At 43.0% G+C, this 16,226-nt stretch overlaps 1 protein-coding gene across 1 annotated transcript; it reads right to left on the bottom strand.

Annotated features, from left to right (window-relative positions):
- Window positions 1-8,865: 8,865 nt before the first annotated feature.
- Window positions 8,866-15,007, bottom strand: metrnla (meteorin like, glial cell differentiation regulator a). Its single transcript, XM_026164773.1, has 4 exons — window positions 14,637-15,007; window positions 12,563-12,951; window positions 9,598-9,657; window positions 8,866-9,458 (listed from the first exon to the last, which is right to left on the bottom strand). Exons 1-4 carry the CDS (start codon window positions 14,732-14,734, stop codon window positions 9,145-9,147), a joined length of 861 nt encoding a protein of 286 aa, XP_026020558.1. The 5' UTR covers window positions 14,735-15,007; the 3' UTR covers window positions 8,866-9,144.
- Window positions 15,008-16,226: the final 1,219 nt, after the last annotated feature.

The following is a 16,226-nucleotide window of genomic DNA, read 5'->3' as shown; positions in this document are numbered from 1 at the left end:
ATAAAAGCCTTAAAGGCAGGTAACTGTCCAAGATAACCCCCAGTGTTACACAAAATTTTAATCTACAGAAGATCTCGCAGATCTGAGGTATTGTTTGATCTTTGGGATTAAATATCTGAGCTACTGTTTTGTCAGAAATGTAATTGTTGAAAATGAGCTTTTAACCAACACTTGATGGCAGTCTAATATGTCTTTAGATCTGCAAGTTTAGAAATCTGGTTAGGTGGGAAAGAGCAGAACAGCTGGATGCTATCTGCATACAAGTGATTTTAAAATTTGCAACTACTTGTATAAGAGGTAAGTAGTATGGGTCCCTAAAGAGTGTGATCCTTTACAGTACAGTGAGCATCAGCAGTTCTTGTAATTAACTTAAAGAGTAATGCAGTAATATAAGACTCACAAAATTGCATGCAGTTAGATTGCACAATAAAAGGAGATTCATGAGGATTTTAATTTTAAACACAAAGCAACACAAAATGGTAAGCAGACTGCATTTATGCTTCTAGTCTAGCTCGACCACTCAAAGCTCTCAGAGCCACAATCACCCACTTTGACATGTTGACTTGAGGAGCTGGGAATCAAACCAAACTTCTAATATATGGAAACCTCGGTCTGTCTTCTCCTGAATATTGAATAAATATGTTAAAACGATTCAATTTAAAGATAAAATGAAGAGTAAGATTAACATTTCGGCCTTGCTGTAGTTACAGACAAAAACTAGAAATGGAAATCTTCAGCCCGCTTCACATTTTTAGCAGAGTGGGCTCCCGTGGCCTCATCCATCCACTCTGATTTCTCCCAGTAAGACATTCCACAGTGGAGCGGTGATAATCCTCACAAAATCTACACAGCATGTCACACTACAGAGCGCTTGTCTCTTTAGTCTGCGACTGGGCAAACTCGACGTGACGGTGTTGCCACCTTTGCATACAGCCTCAACACAGTTTTCTGGAATAGATACCAAAGAGTGAGACTGAAAAAGAGAAGGAAACAGTCTGAAAAAAAGTCAGTGGGGATAAATTGTTGGCAAAAACAAAGCAGGGGGAAAATAAAAACATGCTTTTTTTTCTTTCTTTCTCTTGATAAATGAGACCACAAACATATGTGTTTCATCCCCTCTCGGTCTGTAACTGTGTTCTTATTTTTCTGTTCTGCTGTGCAACACAACAGGTTCCCCGACTGTGATTAATGGTCAGTGGGAGTCACCTGTGCTAAGCTACTATGCGAAACAGCTACACACATATGCAAGTGTGAGTGCATGACCCCCTGTAGTTATACTTTCCCTTGCCTCAGCCATTCTTTTCCCAGCTGACCATTCAGCTGTTGCCAACACTTGTCTGCTTATTAACTGTTGCCACGGCTCAGGACTCGGCGCACTGTTTTACAGCCAGTAATGATTTTAATGAAATCCCTCTGCTCTCCTGTGGCATGTAACCTGGAATACAGAGTATAAGATGTTTCAACACCAATGTGTATTAAAAAACTGAGCCAAGATGACTTGGAGGGCATAATCTTGGTGTGAAAGAAAATATCTTAAACATCCAAAGTGCTATTCACAAGTCTTAAGTCACCCCTCCATTCTTTATGTTGTAAATGTGAAAATACGAGCAGCCATGTATTGTTATTCGCTTTCTTGTAATTTCTCAGTTTGAAAAATGAAGTCATTGTGAATCTGATGCTTCAGTTTTTTTTCCTATTTCTTAAGAAAATCATTTTCAGATATAGTTCATCGACTGCAGATAGTTCTTAGGCCTGACACTTTTACAGTTTCTTCAATTTTTGGGTGGAGTCACTTTTTGGGGGGGCAAAAATAAAAATAAAAAAACCAAAAATGATCATTAGTTGTAGATTAAGTTTGAAAATTAGGGAAGAATTTATTGTTTTGCAACAGGCTGTTAGCAACAAAGTCATTTAAAATGCAATTTTCCTAAGTTGCCTTTTGTATGTAGACACAACACTGGTTGGACTTTTGAGTGTGGTGCCTTTTTATTCTTAAGCACTTCATGGAGCAACGTTAAGTGGCTTCAAATAGTCAGGTACAAGGACTGGCTTGAAAATGAGTGAAAAAGGATTTAATCACCAATGAAAAACTACAAGCCTGAAGAACTGTTATAACTCAAGCACACTTTAAAATATTACAATAAAGTGTGGCTCCTTGAAAACAAAAAAGAAAAGAAGGGGTGGCTACGCAATTTTGTGAGAAATCTTGGATCCAAGGACTCTGGCATGGTTATTGGGATTGTTTGACACGAATGGAGCAGTGGAGCATTAGTCAATGAGGGTGGAAACATGTTTATTTGTTACCTCGCTAAATGTGACTTTTGCCACATTCATTTCTTGGTTTGTTCAGTGTTGTTGACATATTACTTTGAATTGTGTTAGCCTTAGAAACTGTCTCGCTGTCCGGACAAACAGTAATGTTTGTATATTAAACACAGGGAGGATGCACCTAGATCCTCTTTAGTGCCGTTGTCCCCCATTCAGAATCGATCCATCATTCTGTCCTCAGAGCAAACAGCTCACATCCGCTCCTGTGTGGAAATCTAAGTGTTCACTTCCTACCTATCCTTCACACAACCTATTATAGCCCTCATTTGGACATCCATCAAATGTCACATGTTAAATTACGCAATCTATCACGCTCTGCACTTGCACCTCCATGGGCTGATGATCTTTGTCATGCCACAATGCCCTAAAATGTGTGTTTCCTTTGGAGGCTAGAGGGCATGGCCCCGTCTACTCCAGAATTTAATGGCTGAATTTAGGCAGGAGCCATTTTTTTCTCCACCTATCCAAAGGCCACAGCCCCGGTCAGAGGTCAAAGTGGGTTGGCCCAGTTACCAAGGAGGAGTCAACCAACAGGGCAAAGCAACTGGTGCTCACTGGGCTGTGCAAACAGGAGATCTTCCTCTCTGACCGATGCATCTGACAGGCCTGAGAGCAATGGGGCCTGAGCAGGTCACATTATCACAATTAGAAAAGAAGCAAGTGCTGATGAATGACAGGTTGTATAGAGCACACAACAACACGCTCATTCAAAGGCAAGATTGAGTCAGGGTAGGTGTAGCGACAGGATGGTCTTTTGTCATTCAGGTCTGTGAATATTTCTATAATGTTCCAGTTACAATGTATCGCATCATTGAATGAAAGAAAGCAGGACCGTGTTCTTATTAACTTGATGCAAAATATGCTCCTTCTATCCAGTTCAAAGTGAAGCTTCATATCTATAAATCCAAAGCTTGTGTTGTTTTGTGTTTGCAAGAAAATATCAGTTCAAGGAGTTTCATCAACTTTCTAGGGGCTGCAAATCATTCACGGCACGGTGACATCATGAGAAAGTTGTACCCCTGTTGACAAGTCCTGCTGTTGCCATGGGGCTGCTGGAAATGGCACTGTGGATCCCAGTAAATGAAGGTCGCTGGGGGAGGGGATGTGACGGCAAGCAAATAAAAGTGCCATTTGCTGCATGTTTGCTTGACGTCCTCCGAGCCAAATTCTGTTCCCTTATTGGGCCGCCGAGCATTGTGGGGGGAACTCAGAGTTGCTCCTTGCAGCGGGACCCCCCACTCTGGAGGACACTGGCATGTTTGCCGAGGGAACGGGGCACCTCGACGCTGCCTCTGGGATCCATGTGAGCTGACAGCAGCCGCACAGTCACTCATTGAGAAAGAGGACGGTTTAGGACAAAAGGCTGTCTTGTAGGAGCAGACTGCAGCACTAAATCACCATTCACACAAACAGAAATAATTAGTCATAATACAGACATCAGCCAAGAGGGAGTCATCTACATGATAAAACATAGCAGTCTGGCGTTTTTCTATCACGTGCATGAACTCTATTTTCATCAGCAGACTTTGGCCAATGCTACTCTGTATTTTTGTCTGGATGTGATCCCAAAACTTGTCTGCCAACTAGAAGATGGAGCGAAACCTTGTCTTGACAGGCTACCATCAGCCAAAACGAACCTACGGTGATCTCCAAACCATCTGATGAAGACAGCGTCTGGTTTGCTTAATGCATACTACACATTTAGTACGTTGGAACACGTTATTTCCCAATCTTCTTTGATACCTGATACTGAGACATGCAGGGCCATGCTCTGACCCTGCAGTTGCATTTTGCTATAGACACCCAACACCCTAGTCTTTAATCCTGCCATGCAGCCTTGTTGGGGGAGGTGACTGCAAGGAATTTTATGACTGGGAAACTCATGACCCACTGGGGATTAATAATCATGCAGGGAGGGGCCTTAACAGCTTGTTGAACCACTTTTTCTAAGGTTTCATCTCTGTATGTCTTGAAGTGGGATTGCAATCATGCACAACAATGCAGAGTGCAGCAAAACTGAGCAATTTATTCTATTCATCAATATAAGCAAACAGGTTAGACCAGGAGTGAGAACTCGTTTATAATTTGCCACATACAGCCCGGTTTCATCTGAAGTGCGCGGGAACAGTAAGGCTATTGCCCAACAAGCTATTAAAAAACCTGCTTCCCTTAGTTTAAGCGCTAACATGTAAAATGTGTTTAACTACACATACAGTCCCTGGGATATCTTTAAAAAGATGAAGCAGGTGTTTAGCAATATGTCTCAGTTTTTCCACATTATGAAGAAATGCTGCAGTAGCAGACTGCAGTGTGGCTCTCTGGGCTTACACTGTGGGAAAAATGGGCTTTATTTACTAAAAAAGCAAAATAAATTATCAGTAAATTCACAGATTTTTTTTTACTGTGTAACAAATAAACATTCTACATTTTTCAAATTAGTGGGCCAGATTAGTTCATTTGGTGGGCAGGTTCTGGACCGCAGGCCGTATGTTTATCAAAAAGGACCCCTAAAGTAGAACCTTTGTGCCACTGTGACCACTGCAAGAACAGTGAGTACAAATGCAGTTTAGACTAAATACATGAAAGCACTTACATAAATGTGCTTTACACAACATTCACCCACTCATACTATCACTTTTTTCTACATTTATGTGCTTTCTATCTAACATTCACACTTATGTGAATGAGTCAGTGAAAAAGGGGCAACTCAGACTTTAGTATATTGCCCAAGGATACTTTGGTATGCAGACTGGAGTGCCAGGGATCAAACCACCAACCTCTGGTTAGTTGATGATCTGCTTTACCTCTACGGCACATATAAAGGAACGGTCTAAACAAGTCAGAAACTGAACTGTGAGATTTCAGAAAGATGCGAGACATCACAAATGAAGCAGTAAGACACAACTATGTAAAACACAAACTATCAGCTATCCTTGAAAACAGCCACACACGCATTTCTTGATTTATGTAACCTTGCACTGAAGAGATGAATTCTCAGGCACAACAGAGGTCAGCTTGTGCAGCGTCCACAAGGAAACCAGAGCTCTCGGCACAGATTAAATATTGTAAGATACGATGAAAAGGAGATTGATGAACAGCACAAGGTAAATTTTCCAACATGATAAATATCCCACTTAAATAATCACAGAAGAAGAAATTTTCAAAGAAGATAAAAAGTGACTGACAATTGGGGCAGCTGGGGCAGGAGGTAGGGCTGGTCATATAATAACCAGAAGGTGGTTTTATCCCTGGCGTCTCTAGTTTGCATGCTGAAGCATCCTTGGGCAACATACTAAACACCGAGCTGCCCCTGACATTTCCATCTAAGTGTGAGTGTGTGTGTGAATGTTAGGCAAAATGGTTAGGCACAGAAAAAAAAGTTTTTGTAAAAATGTGTGTGTGAAAGGGTGAATGAACCTTGTAAGAAGAATGAAATAGAAAACCACTATAGAAATGCAGTATATTTACTATGGAGCAGCATTTTAAAGTAGTTAGTAGAGAAGGAAAACCCATCCAGCAAAGGCCAGCTGTCAAAAAACAAGGCGGTAGAAACAAATGTACAATTTTAGAAAATTGTACACAGCTGAACTGTAATTTTGTATAATAAACATACATCTACAATCCATAAACTGAAGTCAGTTTCATCAAATAAAATGAACACTAAACAATATAAAAGGCATAATAATATTCCACATGACAAATAGACAGGAAAAAGGGCAAATTTTAAATGGATTTAAAATCGGATAAACTATGTTCACCGTGTACATGTGACTGCATTACAGAAGTGTCACGGCAGATTTGTGTCAGCTTGGAGGCGTTGGGACTGCAGCTGCAGAGTAAGTTGTGGCTCAGTGTGGGTGGCAGCTATCTGGCCACTGGGGCGGTGTGTTTATGTGTGCTGGGGTTAGAGCCACGTGCACAGTGGAGGCATACACACTAACGCACTAGCATACACACACGCACACATGCATGCAAACAGAAAAACCACAGAGACTCTATTGATTCCGGCTAATCAAGGCGGCGGTGTGTTGGGGGTTGCCGCGCATGCATGTGTGTGTGAAGTCAACACATTCCCCACATTCCAGCACTTCCCAAAGAGGCACCGAAATATTAACCACTACACGAAACTCAGAAACTCGGCCTCATCCTACTGCAGGGGTTCTCCTGCTCTTTAACTTGACTGCCCTTCCTTCTGACTTTGCACCCTGGCTGTAGTTTCAACAGCAGTTTTTTCCCTTCTTTTTAAAAAAATTCCACCCACAAGATGACCATGCAGTGACTTCTGGCTGAATCACGCAGACAGCACAATGGCTCCACATATTTATGTCTGGTTGAGACTGATCCATCTCAACTGGTAATACAACAAAATCTGACCTCGCCCAAGAAGGTTTAACCGATTGCATGTGTGCAATGCATTAATTGAATGCACGCCCTCATGACACGAGAGCCTCTGAAGAACTGCTCACCAGCTGGCTACACTGACTGGAAAATATACACGATGGTCATCATAATTGTATTTATATTGTTGATAGCTTCTTTTCTTTTTCTTTTTTCTTTTTTTGCAAAGCTGCTTCACTAATGTATAATCAAACACTTTTTGATTTAAGCCATCCCGTGGAACTTTGCACCCTGGCCTGATATTGGTTAATCTGTGATTTTTTTCCCCTTTAATTAATTGTTTAACTTTTAAAGGATAAGAAACAATGTGTACTAGAAAGAAAGAAAGAAAGAAAGAAAGAAAGAAAGAAAGAAAGAAAGAAAGAAAGAAAGAAAGAATATATTCCAAATTATACAAACTCTGAAAATATCCTCATAACACACAGGATGTGTACAGCTTGCCTGATATAGATACTTATATGAAATTTATATGAAAGGGTACACAGCACAGCAGTCATGTAGAGATATAAGTGTGCGTAGGAAACACCTGAACACTCTGTGTTTGTTACCTGAAATGAAAATGCCGTTTGGCCCGGGAAAAAGGAGAGAGGGTTCTTTTGAGAACCAGTGAAGGACCCAGCAGTCAAATAATACCCACTTACCCTCCTCTTCCTCCTGCTCCTCTAACTCCATGGCTCCTGGTCTTAAAGCCAGAGCAAAAAAATGTTCACAGTAAGGAATCATTACCATAGAAACTCTGTTTGCATTTCCCAGTGAGCAATTCCAGGACCTCTGGCTTTTTAGCTGGAATCCAGACATTCATTTCAATGGGCAGTGCTGTCTGGAAAAGCTATTGTCCGTGTGGGGCACCTTACTGAAAGACATTCTAGGTGCATTTCCGTTTAAAGTGAAAAGTCAGACAAAAGGAGCCTTGGCCATGAACTGGATGTCATCTCAACAGGCTTGGCTCACAGGCTGCATCAGCTGGTGCTGCACAGCTACAAGTTCCAATATTCCGATTCTTTGTGTTTTATTTAGAGGTGATGAAAATGAAAGGCTTTCATTTAAATGTGGTGCCTGAGCAGAGTTGTGCACGTCATTCAAAATTAGCGTGGTTGGAGAGCGCGACTTTATGCTGCGTGCCCCGTCACAGGGTTGTATTCAGGTTTGTCTTCAGTCGTCTCTCCCATACTAGACTGCTGCGCTGGAACAAAGGGGCCTTTCACATCGACCTTGAAACACAGCCACCCCATCACCACAGGAACCAGTGCAGAGGAATCCACCCCAACTCTCTGATATCAATCTCTCTGTACCCCTGGCAGAGAGTCTCAGCTCAAAGCTGAGGTGAAGAAGCTAATGCACATCGTATGACTGCGTTTTCATTCCAATGGAGAATCAGGTGAAAATGAAACTCTTTAACAGCTTTGTGAATATTGTTTGAGCTACTTTGACCCACCAGGTTTCTTTAAAATTGCAGCATTTAGGCTTAGAGCACTATTGTGTCCCTAAATTAGGTTCATTATGGCCAAAATGATTGAATATTATCAATGAGTATTAATTTCTAATAATTTGGTTTATAACATTTTTTTAAAGATTAGATATTGATACACTTCTTAAATAAAAGAGGTCTTTACTTTTTTGTTTTCTCAAATGTTGCTTTGCTTTTCATTCCTTTGTGTTTTGTATTTGTACCTACAGGCCACCATAGTTTTATCTAAAATATAAAATTAGAAATAAAAGCTCAAGTTAGTCAAAGTCAAAGCAGTTAAATAATTATCTTCCGATTACTAATACTTTTGTCTAAAATCTGCCACCACACACACACACACACACACACACACACACACATCTGTATACATGAAGAGTATGCAAACATCACACATGTAAGCATGCACATGGGAATAAAAGTTTTTATTCTTCTCAGTGACAAAAAAACAAAAAAAAACAAAACAAAACAAAACTTTTTGGTTTCTTTTTTTTTTTTAAACAATTGTACAACCTGAAAAAAAATAACTCAGGTTTTAAACTGCAATACGTTTTTAAACAAAATAAGAGTCTTTCATTTTATACATCTGTCATAGGAAATAAATTCAGAACTGTACATCACGTTTTTTTTGTTTTTGTTTTGATTTTGAACAAAGCACACAGAGCTTCAAAATGTACAATATTCATTCACATTTTATACACATAAAAACCAAATGGGGTCTGCTACATTTAAAAGTTTGCGATTCCTCGTGCGTGAGAAAGGCGGTCTGAACACATTCCACGTTGCATCACCGGCGTTCGGCTAGCACGCTGCTTGGCAACATCCAGCAGCTCCAGCCATTGTCTCCAAAGAGTCACGGCGCAGCAGGAGAGGAGAGGGGCTCTGGGCTACTGGGCCAGTCTCCTCAGTTACTGAGGGCTTGTTCCATCTCCAAATGTGGGCAGATGACCTGCTCAGTTAGTGTCCACGTGACAGGGGTTGGTGCCCTGCTGCTGTGCCTCATGATACAACCGCAGGAAGTCTTTGTAGCGTGGTGCGCAGCCCATCCAGGCTTCCCCAAACCTCACGGCCCCAGTGAACAAAAACTCCCCCTCACCGGACCTCACCCCACACTGAAGGGGCATTTTGATACGGCCAGTCCAGCTCCGTACCCTGACACCCCCAGATACAAAGACCTGGGTTTTCTGTCTGTAAAGGCGACTGATCTCCACAGTGACAGATGAGTGCTCCTCCTCCTGATCCACCTTCCTAATGCTGCCTCGTGCCACTGGAAAAACCAAGCAGGAAGATGGGATTTAGAGACTGGTAACAGCAATATTTCAAACTGTGTGTTTGTATTGGACATCGACGCCAACCATGCAGCAGCAGGAAGCAGGAAGCCTATAATTCTTCAAAACAGCACTTACCAAAGTCACTTGTGCAGACAGCTAGAAGCACTTCAGTGTCACTGCAGGGCTGACAGGACGCTATGTGGAAATAAAGAAAGAGGGTGGATGAGTTCAGAGAAAAATGGTGTGCAAATAAAATTAAAAAACGCATGTGGCGTGATAAAAATCGTGTTAACAGGCCCACAGACTTCCAGTAAACACACATCTGTGGCTGTGTTTGAGTAAGTGTTCCTCACATACAGACAATTAGGGTCACAGTCATTTCCATCCTGACAAATGAATATTTATTTAGAAATGAGAGACCAGGATTCAGCTGAGCTCAGAGTTATACACCAGACAGAGGCACGCTGCTGATAGTAAGCACAACTCAAAAAGCTAAGAGAGTGTGTGTGTGTGTGTGTGTGTGTGTGTGTGTGTGTGTGTGTGTGTGTGTGTGTGTGTGTGTGTATGCATGTCTAATGCTCCTGGGAGCTGTTCAGTCAGCTTCCCTTGCCAAAACAGGAACCCCTTGACACCCCATGACAAACAAGGACCAGATGACGGGTATAAGAACAGCAAAACTAGTAGAGGTTACATCTGACCTGAGCTCTCACAGCACTCCAGCAGGCCTACTTAGACTGCAACTATAACATCAAGGGGGGCCCACATTCAGAAGAAGCAAACAGAGGATAGATTTTGCCGGTTTCGTGCACATCTTGCATTACACAGGCACAGGGCAATTAAAGTGCAGGTAATTTAGTTTCCAAAAAGAAAATGTGAATTAAATACAATAGCCCACATCAATTATTTAAAAGTCTGCTCCAGGCACCATTTCACCTTTGATTGGGGTCTGCATAGCAGCAACTCAGCCTGCCCCCTCGTCCAGACTGTTTTATAGCAGTAGAAAGGGCCCTTAATGAGAGCAGTCAACTCCGTGATTAGTTGACTCAGGTGGTCCTGTGGCTGTCCTAACCAGAATGCCTTTATTAACCCCTAGACCTGCTTTGGTTTTCCTTAGTAGTACTCTGAAGCAGGTGGGGGTAGGAGGAGGAGTGGGAGCAAAAAGAGGACTGTCTAGTCAGCAGTGGGTTGAGGGTGAGGAAGGAGCAGTCGTCTGACCACAAAATAAGTGGAAGAATGTTTAAAAAATGTTAACTCAGGTGGGCCCGGTGCACTGGAAAGCACCCTAATTTGCACAACCAGTCATAAAACTGAGCATAAATATTAATTTGGTGTGTGCAATACATCTAATAAGACTTCTTGCCAAAGCGGTGATGTTCACCCTTGGTCATATTTAGGAGCGCAGCTTAACCTTATTTTTAGCTTTTAGCTGGATTGTCTGATGATGGGTGTACAGAGGTGAGGGATCTTTGAGGTCAGCTAGTGTAGCAACACAAGGCACTGCGACATCACTAAAGAGGGCTCAAGGGTCAAACAGCCACAAGCTTGGATGGCTTAGTAGCAGCTGGAGAGCCAAGACTTCAGAGAGGCCAACCTCACCCAGAGCAGAGGTTGTTTTTTTTTTATGTTTTTCTCCAAGGAAGTCAAACATGAAATAGAACCGCAGGAATGGGCTGAGAACCGAGTCAGCATCTCTTTCTGGCCCTCTGCACATGCAGCGCCACTCTGATCAGAACCACTTCACAGGAGCACAGAGGGATGAGGGATGGGAGGAGTGGCAAAGGAGGGAGTGGAGGGGCACATTAGAGTGTCCCTGAAACATCTGGGACCAGATGCATTCCACTGTAATGGAGCACAACTTGCTAATACCGCTCAGCAGAGACGAAACCCACTTCAAACAACTAGGAAGGGGGGGGGGGGGGGGGGGGGGAAACGAAAAGGAAAAATACGAGAATGATAAATAGGCAAGAAAGAAAATTAAGAAGTAGGAAATAGTGAGACTGAAGACAGGAAAAGGGAGAATAAGTCAAGCGAGCTGAAAGGGAGGTTAAGGGAGTGACAGCAAGGGAAATACAAGCCTATATGGTCCTAGAAGTTCCTCCCAACATCTGGTTGGAGATACATTCCAATTTGATGGTGAGCAACTCAATCCCAGCACAGTAGGTCAGAGAGAAGAGGAAAGGAAGAAACATGAAAAAGAAGGAGGAGCAGCAGCAATCAATCTGTGACTCCAGGCTTCAGATGACACGAGACCAATGTCTTTGTGAATCATCCCAGTGCTATCTCAGGCCACATTACAGCAGCAGATTATACTACAGAGCTGAGCCGAGCGAGCTAATGCGGTCAAAACAACTCCTACTCTACGTTTAACCCTCTCTCTGTCTGTTTCTGTCTGCTGTGCCAGATAATGACGCAGGATGTGAATATGTGAACCAAGAGAGCCGTAAAAACAGATGTGGGCCTGATACTGCTCATATTTTGCTTTAGGTGGAAGAGAAGGGGAAAAAAAACATAGCTGCACAGCTTGAAAATGTGCAGGTTTGGCAGGTACGCAGCGTGAAAATACACGGCTGTTTTTCCATTGGAGGCCCTCTGTTTGACTGTGCCCCTCCACACACAAGCCAGGCAAAAAAGAAGAAAAAAGAAAACAATAGAAGCTTACAGTGCAACGTTCAAGTCAAATCCAGTCAGAATGTTTGTAAAATGAGCTGAGAGGTGAACGTTTTATCCCGAAAAACTAAAGTTTAAAAGCCGATTTTGACCTTTTAATCCTCACGGTGAAAATATGAGTTTGACAAGAACCCCCACCCCCCAAAAAAAATCCTTAATGTAAACACAATGCTACTAGAAAAAAAAAGTCTTTGGATGTAGTATTTGCAGTGTGCTGGAGCAAATGTTAAGTTTCCTACTATTAGAGTCCAACCTAATAAAAGTTTCCACCAGTAGATGGCTGCATTTAGTGCTCGGTGTGCACCACAGGGGCAGAGCACAAAGGCACTCAGTTCTAGAGGGAATCTAAAGTAAGGCCTTTATAGGAGCTACACAGATCAAAGAAGCAGCAGTTTTCAGGGGTATCACTAAAGATGTCAAAGATGCATCTTACCAACGAGCAAGTGCGGCCCCGCCTTGTGCCTGTCACTGACCAGCTCGTACTGGAACGCCGTAATCCGCCGACTGATGTCCATGTGGGGGACAGCCTCAATAAAGAGGGCCCCTTCCTGAATGCCGAAGCAGTGCACCTTGCCCTGAGCCTGGTCCTGCTCAGGCAGCAGTAACCTCAGCTTGCCGTTGCGGTCCAGGTAGATGTTGGTGCCGCTGGACTCGGCGGAGGGTTTAATGCAGACAGAGAGCCGAGCGGCGGCGGGAGAGACCATGTTGGGTCGGAGGTTGACGATGATGGCCCCTGTGGGATAAAGCCATTCCAGAGAGCCTTGGGAGCAACGTAGGTACACCTGCTCCACATCCCTGGTGTGGCCTTCATGGGTCAGACCGCTGGATAAAGAAAAGAAAAAGGCACAACATATGAAACAAGCTGCAATAAAAGTGGCATTTCTCTGGAAAGCTTTAATTTTTTTCAACCCCCCTTTACCCAAATAAAGAATAAAGAGACTTATTCACTAATCTAAAAATGATTTTGGGGGCATTTATAGCCTGAATTAACTGACCAAGTTGAAGACCTCTGGCAGACCCAAAGGACATTAAACCACATTCCTCCTGAAGCATTATTAAGGCCGTGCGCAAGACTGGCTGCATGACCAGTCACGAGCCGGAGCAGCCAAAATGACCTCAGCTCCCAACACACACTCCCCGTACCGCATTGTTCCGCCCAGCGCTTTGGCAAAACGCATCACTGGCAAGCTGCCTTTGGGAAGGGTTTGGAGGCAGAAATGGATGAATGGAGGGACACAGGGGCTTCTGGGCAGACAACAGCAGCAACAGTAGCTGGGACTGCAGCATGCAAGTGCAAATGCAGGTCACGCACCGAACCTCCCCTTGCTTTCAAGCAACCAAAGAGACTGGAAGAGACTTGTCCGGGCAGCACTTCGGCCTCTGGCGCCAGCATGACCAAATGACTCCCTCCAGAACTTAATGCCTGGTCGGGATTTGAAAACTCCGGCTCTGTCAGTCATTCTGTGGCAAAGCCTGAGGCAGGAAGCCATCAGCAGTCTACCAGCATACACATGCCAAGCTAGCGGTTTGACTCCGGAGGAGAAACGCCCAGTTTCCTGAAAATGAGATGCTGAAATTCAAAATTTGCCATAGATCTCAAAAGGAACCCGCAGCACATGCTGAGCATATGCCTCTGCAGCCCCATAACCAGGCTCTCCTCAGCATGCCTCTAATTAAGTCCTTTCTAACTTCATCACTTCTGCAGGCAATTAAAGGAGATTAGTCAAGAGTCTGCCTAATGAACAACAGATTATTGGTGGAAAGCTCAAAAGTATGGGCAGCCCCTCCTGACTGCAGGATGATGAAAAAAAACAACAACAAAAAAGAAAACCACACTTATTTAAGGCGCAGTTCTGAACTGCAAAACAGATTTCAGCAGATGTTTGATGGGAGGTGAAACTTTCCAGTGAATGCTTCATTTCCTGACGTTTATCATACATCTCTGTGTGGCTACCTTTAATACTTTGAGCCTATGAGTGTGTGCATATGTCCCACACACACTTTCTTTAGGGGAAGGGAGGGGGGGGGAATAAAACATAAGTAAAAAAGATAAATAAATAAAATAAAAAGGCGATTTGTGTGTGGGATGTCATAAACATGTTATTTTCGTATTCCAACGTCCTCCCATCATGTTATTAAAATCTTTGGTTGAACCATCGTGTCATTCATACGTCCAAAACAACCCCAAACACACGTGTCTCTGACATTACTACATTTTTCACACACAAAAAATTACGGTAGTTTCTTAACTTATATCACAAACTACACAAATCTTTTGTTTCCTACAGCCACCATAGGGGCTAGCTTTGTTTTAATTTATCGTCTAACCCTGCCGCCTGCTTCCCACATCACCGCGGCGACTTGAGTTTCAGTCACAGTCATTTCAGGTCGCCACCAGCAGCTTTCATGTTTGCTCACATCCTCGCTTTTTCTTATTTAGCAGTTTAGTTTGACGTTCAAAATACATTCAGTTAAAAGGGGGGGGGAAAAAAGTCTGTAGACCTCACCTGCCCTTCCAGCTGCACTGGTCGCTTGAGTATTGGCAGAAAGAAATCCTAAAGAGAAGGAAAAGCGGCAGCAAGGAGGCCAGCATCGGGGTGAGCATGTTTATCTCGCCTCACTTAGCCTCCTCTTGAGTGAAACTACGATAAAGTCCACCGCCGTCTCTCCAGCTGCATAGCGTTTCCATGTGCCACGGTCCGCTCCGTGCGCTCCCCGGGGTTTCTTCTTTTATTCTCGAAAAGTTCAGGGGATTAAAAGCGCTTTCCCCATCAAACACACACACTCACTCAGTAGCTCCGCGCAGCGCTGACAGCCCTCCGTTAAATGTGGAGTGAGTTCAGCTCCGAGTCTGCCTCAGCAGCCCTGATTGCGCTCTACGTCACACCCGAGCGCTCTGTGTATGCTGCGTTCAGGGGCCTCATCTCAGACTCCGATTTTAGAAGTTCGAAATTTTGCGGGTTTGTGTCCTTCCAAATATTAAAGTTGGTTGAATTTTAGAACGTTATCTGTTGTAAATGCGCCATAATTAATGATATATGGTATATCAAATGATTGATCTTCAGCTGGCATAGCTGAAGAGGGGTTATTTGTGACAGAAGCATAGCAGCAAGAGTGGAGAGGAGACCTGCTGTCATGTGTGGTTTGGAGACGGTGGCACTTACAAGAAGTCAGGAGGTCAAGTTGGATGTGGATCTGGGATAGTTTGGACATGGTCATAGGAGGTTCGTGGATGTAGTGAAGGAGGATATGCAGAGGATTGTTATGAGAGAGGAGAATGCTAAGAAAGGGCGAGATGGGGGCAGACGATTTGTTGTGGTGACCCCTCAAGGAAGCAGCTGAAAAAAATAGCTATGCCACATTTAGATTAATAGAAGTTAATTACATCACCAGGGGATTTTTTTTAACAGGTTGGGTTGTAGTCAGTTGTCTAAACACAGATCATTTTCTCCGAGGGGAGACAATCCTATTCTGTGACTGAAAACACCAGAATGTTTTAAAGAATAAGTATATGGCTAATATCGAATTCTTGATATGATTGCTGATTGGAGTTAAGGTAACTTGCTTAAAACTGGTTAATATAATCATGTCAAACAATCCCCAATATCCATGTTATTTTCTGTGACTGTTTTCTGGTTAGTTGCTCGACTCATGTAAAAGTTCCGACAGCACTTGAAAGTTGCATAAAACTTGTGTAGAAACCACAGCAGCTCCGCAGTTGCAACACTTTGACATTCGTTGAATATTTCAACAGAATAAACTTTATTTATTTTTGTAAGAAATCAGTCTATAAGAGGTCTTTTATATCCCTCATATAAAGTGTTTTATAGTTCTGTGGGTGTCTGTCTCTATGAACAGAAATACTATTGTTTCCCGATGCTGGAGCCGCAAAGATCCCTGTCAAATAATGAGATCTTAGTGCAATGAGGGTAAAGAGGTAAGGAAGTAAAGTGGCAGGTATTCCTGGCAGTGTCCTTTCAAAGGAAAGGTGCATAGACTCAATTACCTAAAAGTGGTATGTTGGCAATACTGGCATGCTGGTGAAACTCTAGTATTATAATGGTTTAAAAAAAATCCCCATAGTCCCTCTTTGTAAG

The sequence above is a fragment of the Astatotilapia calliptera genome, chromosome 4 (assembly GCF_900246225.1).
Source record: "Astatotilapia calliptera chromosome 4, fAstCal1.2, whole genome shotgun sequence".
NCBI lineage: Eukaryota > Metazoa > Chordata > Actinopteri > Cichliformes > Cichlidae > Astatotilapia > Astatotilapia calliptera.
Note: the sequence above shows the minus strand (reverse complement) of the source record. Positions and strands in the feature narration are given on the sequence as shown.

Bases quoted from the DNA above. Each gene is read 5' to 3' on its own strand.
- metrnla (XM_026164773.1), bottom strand. From the start codon at position 14,734: ATGCTCACCCCGATGCTGGCCTCCTTGCTGCCGCTTTTCCTTCTCTTT. The intron at 12,952-14,636 runs GTGAGGTCTACA...TTCTTTATCCAG, and splicing joins CAGTGCAGCTGGAAGGGCAG to CGGTCTGACCCATGAAGGCC. The intron at 9,658-12,562 runs GTAAGATGCATC...ATTTCCACATAG, and splicing joins GGGGCCGCACTTGCTCGTTG to CGTCCTGTCAGCCCTGCAGT.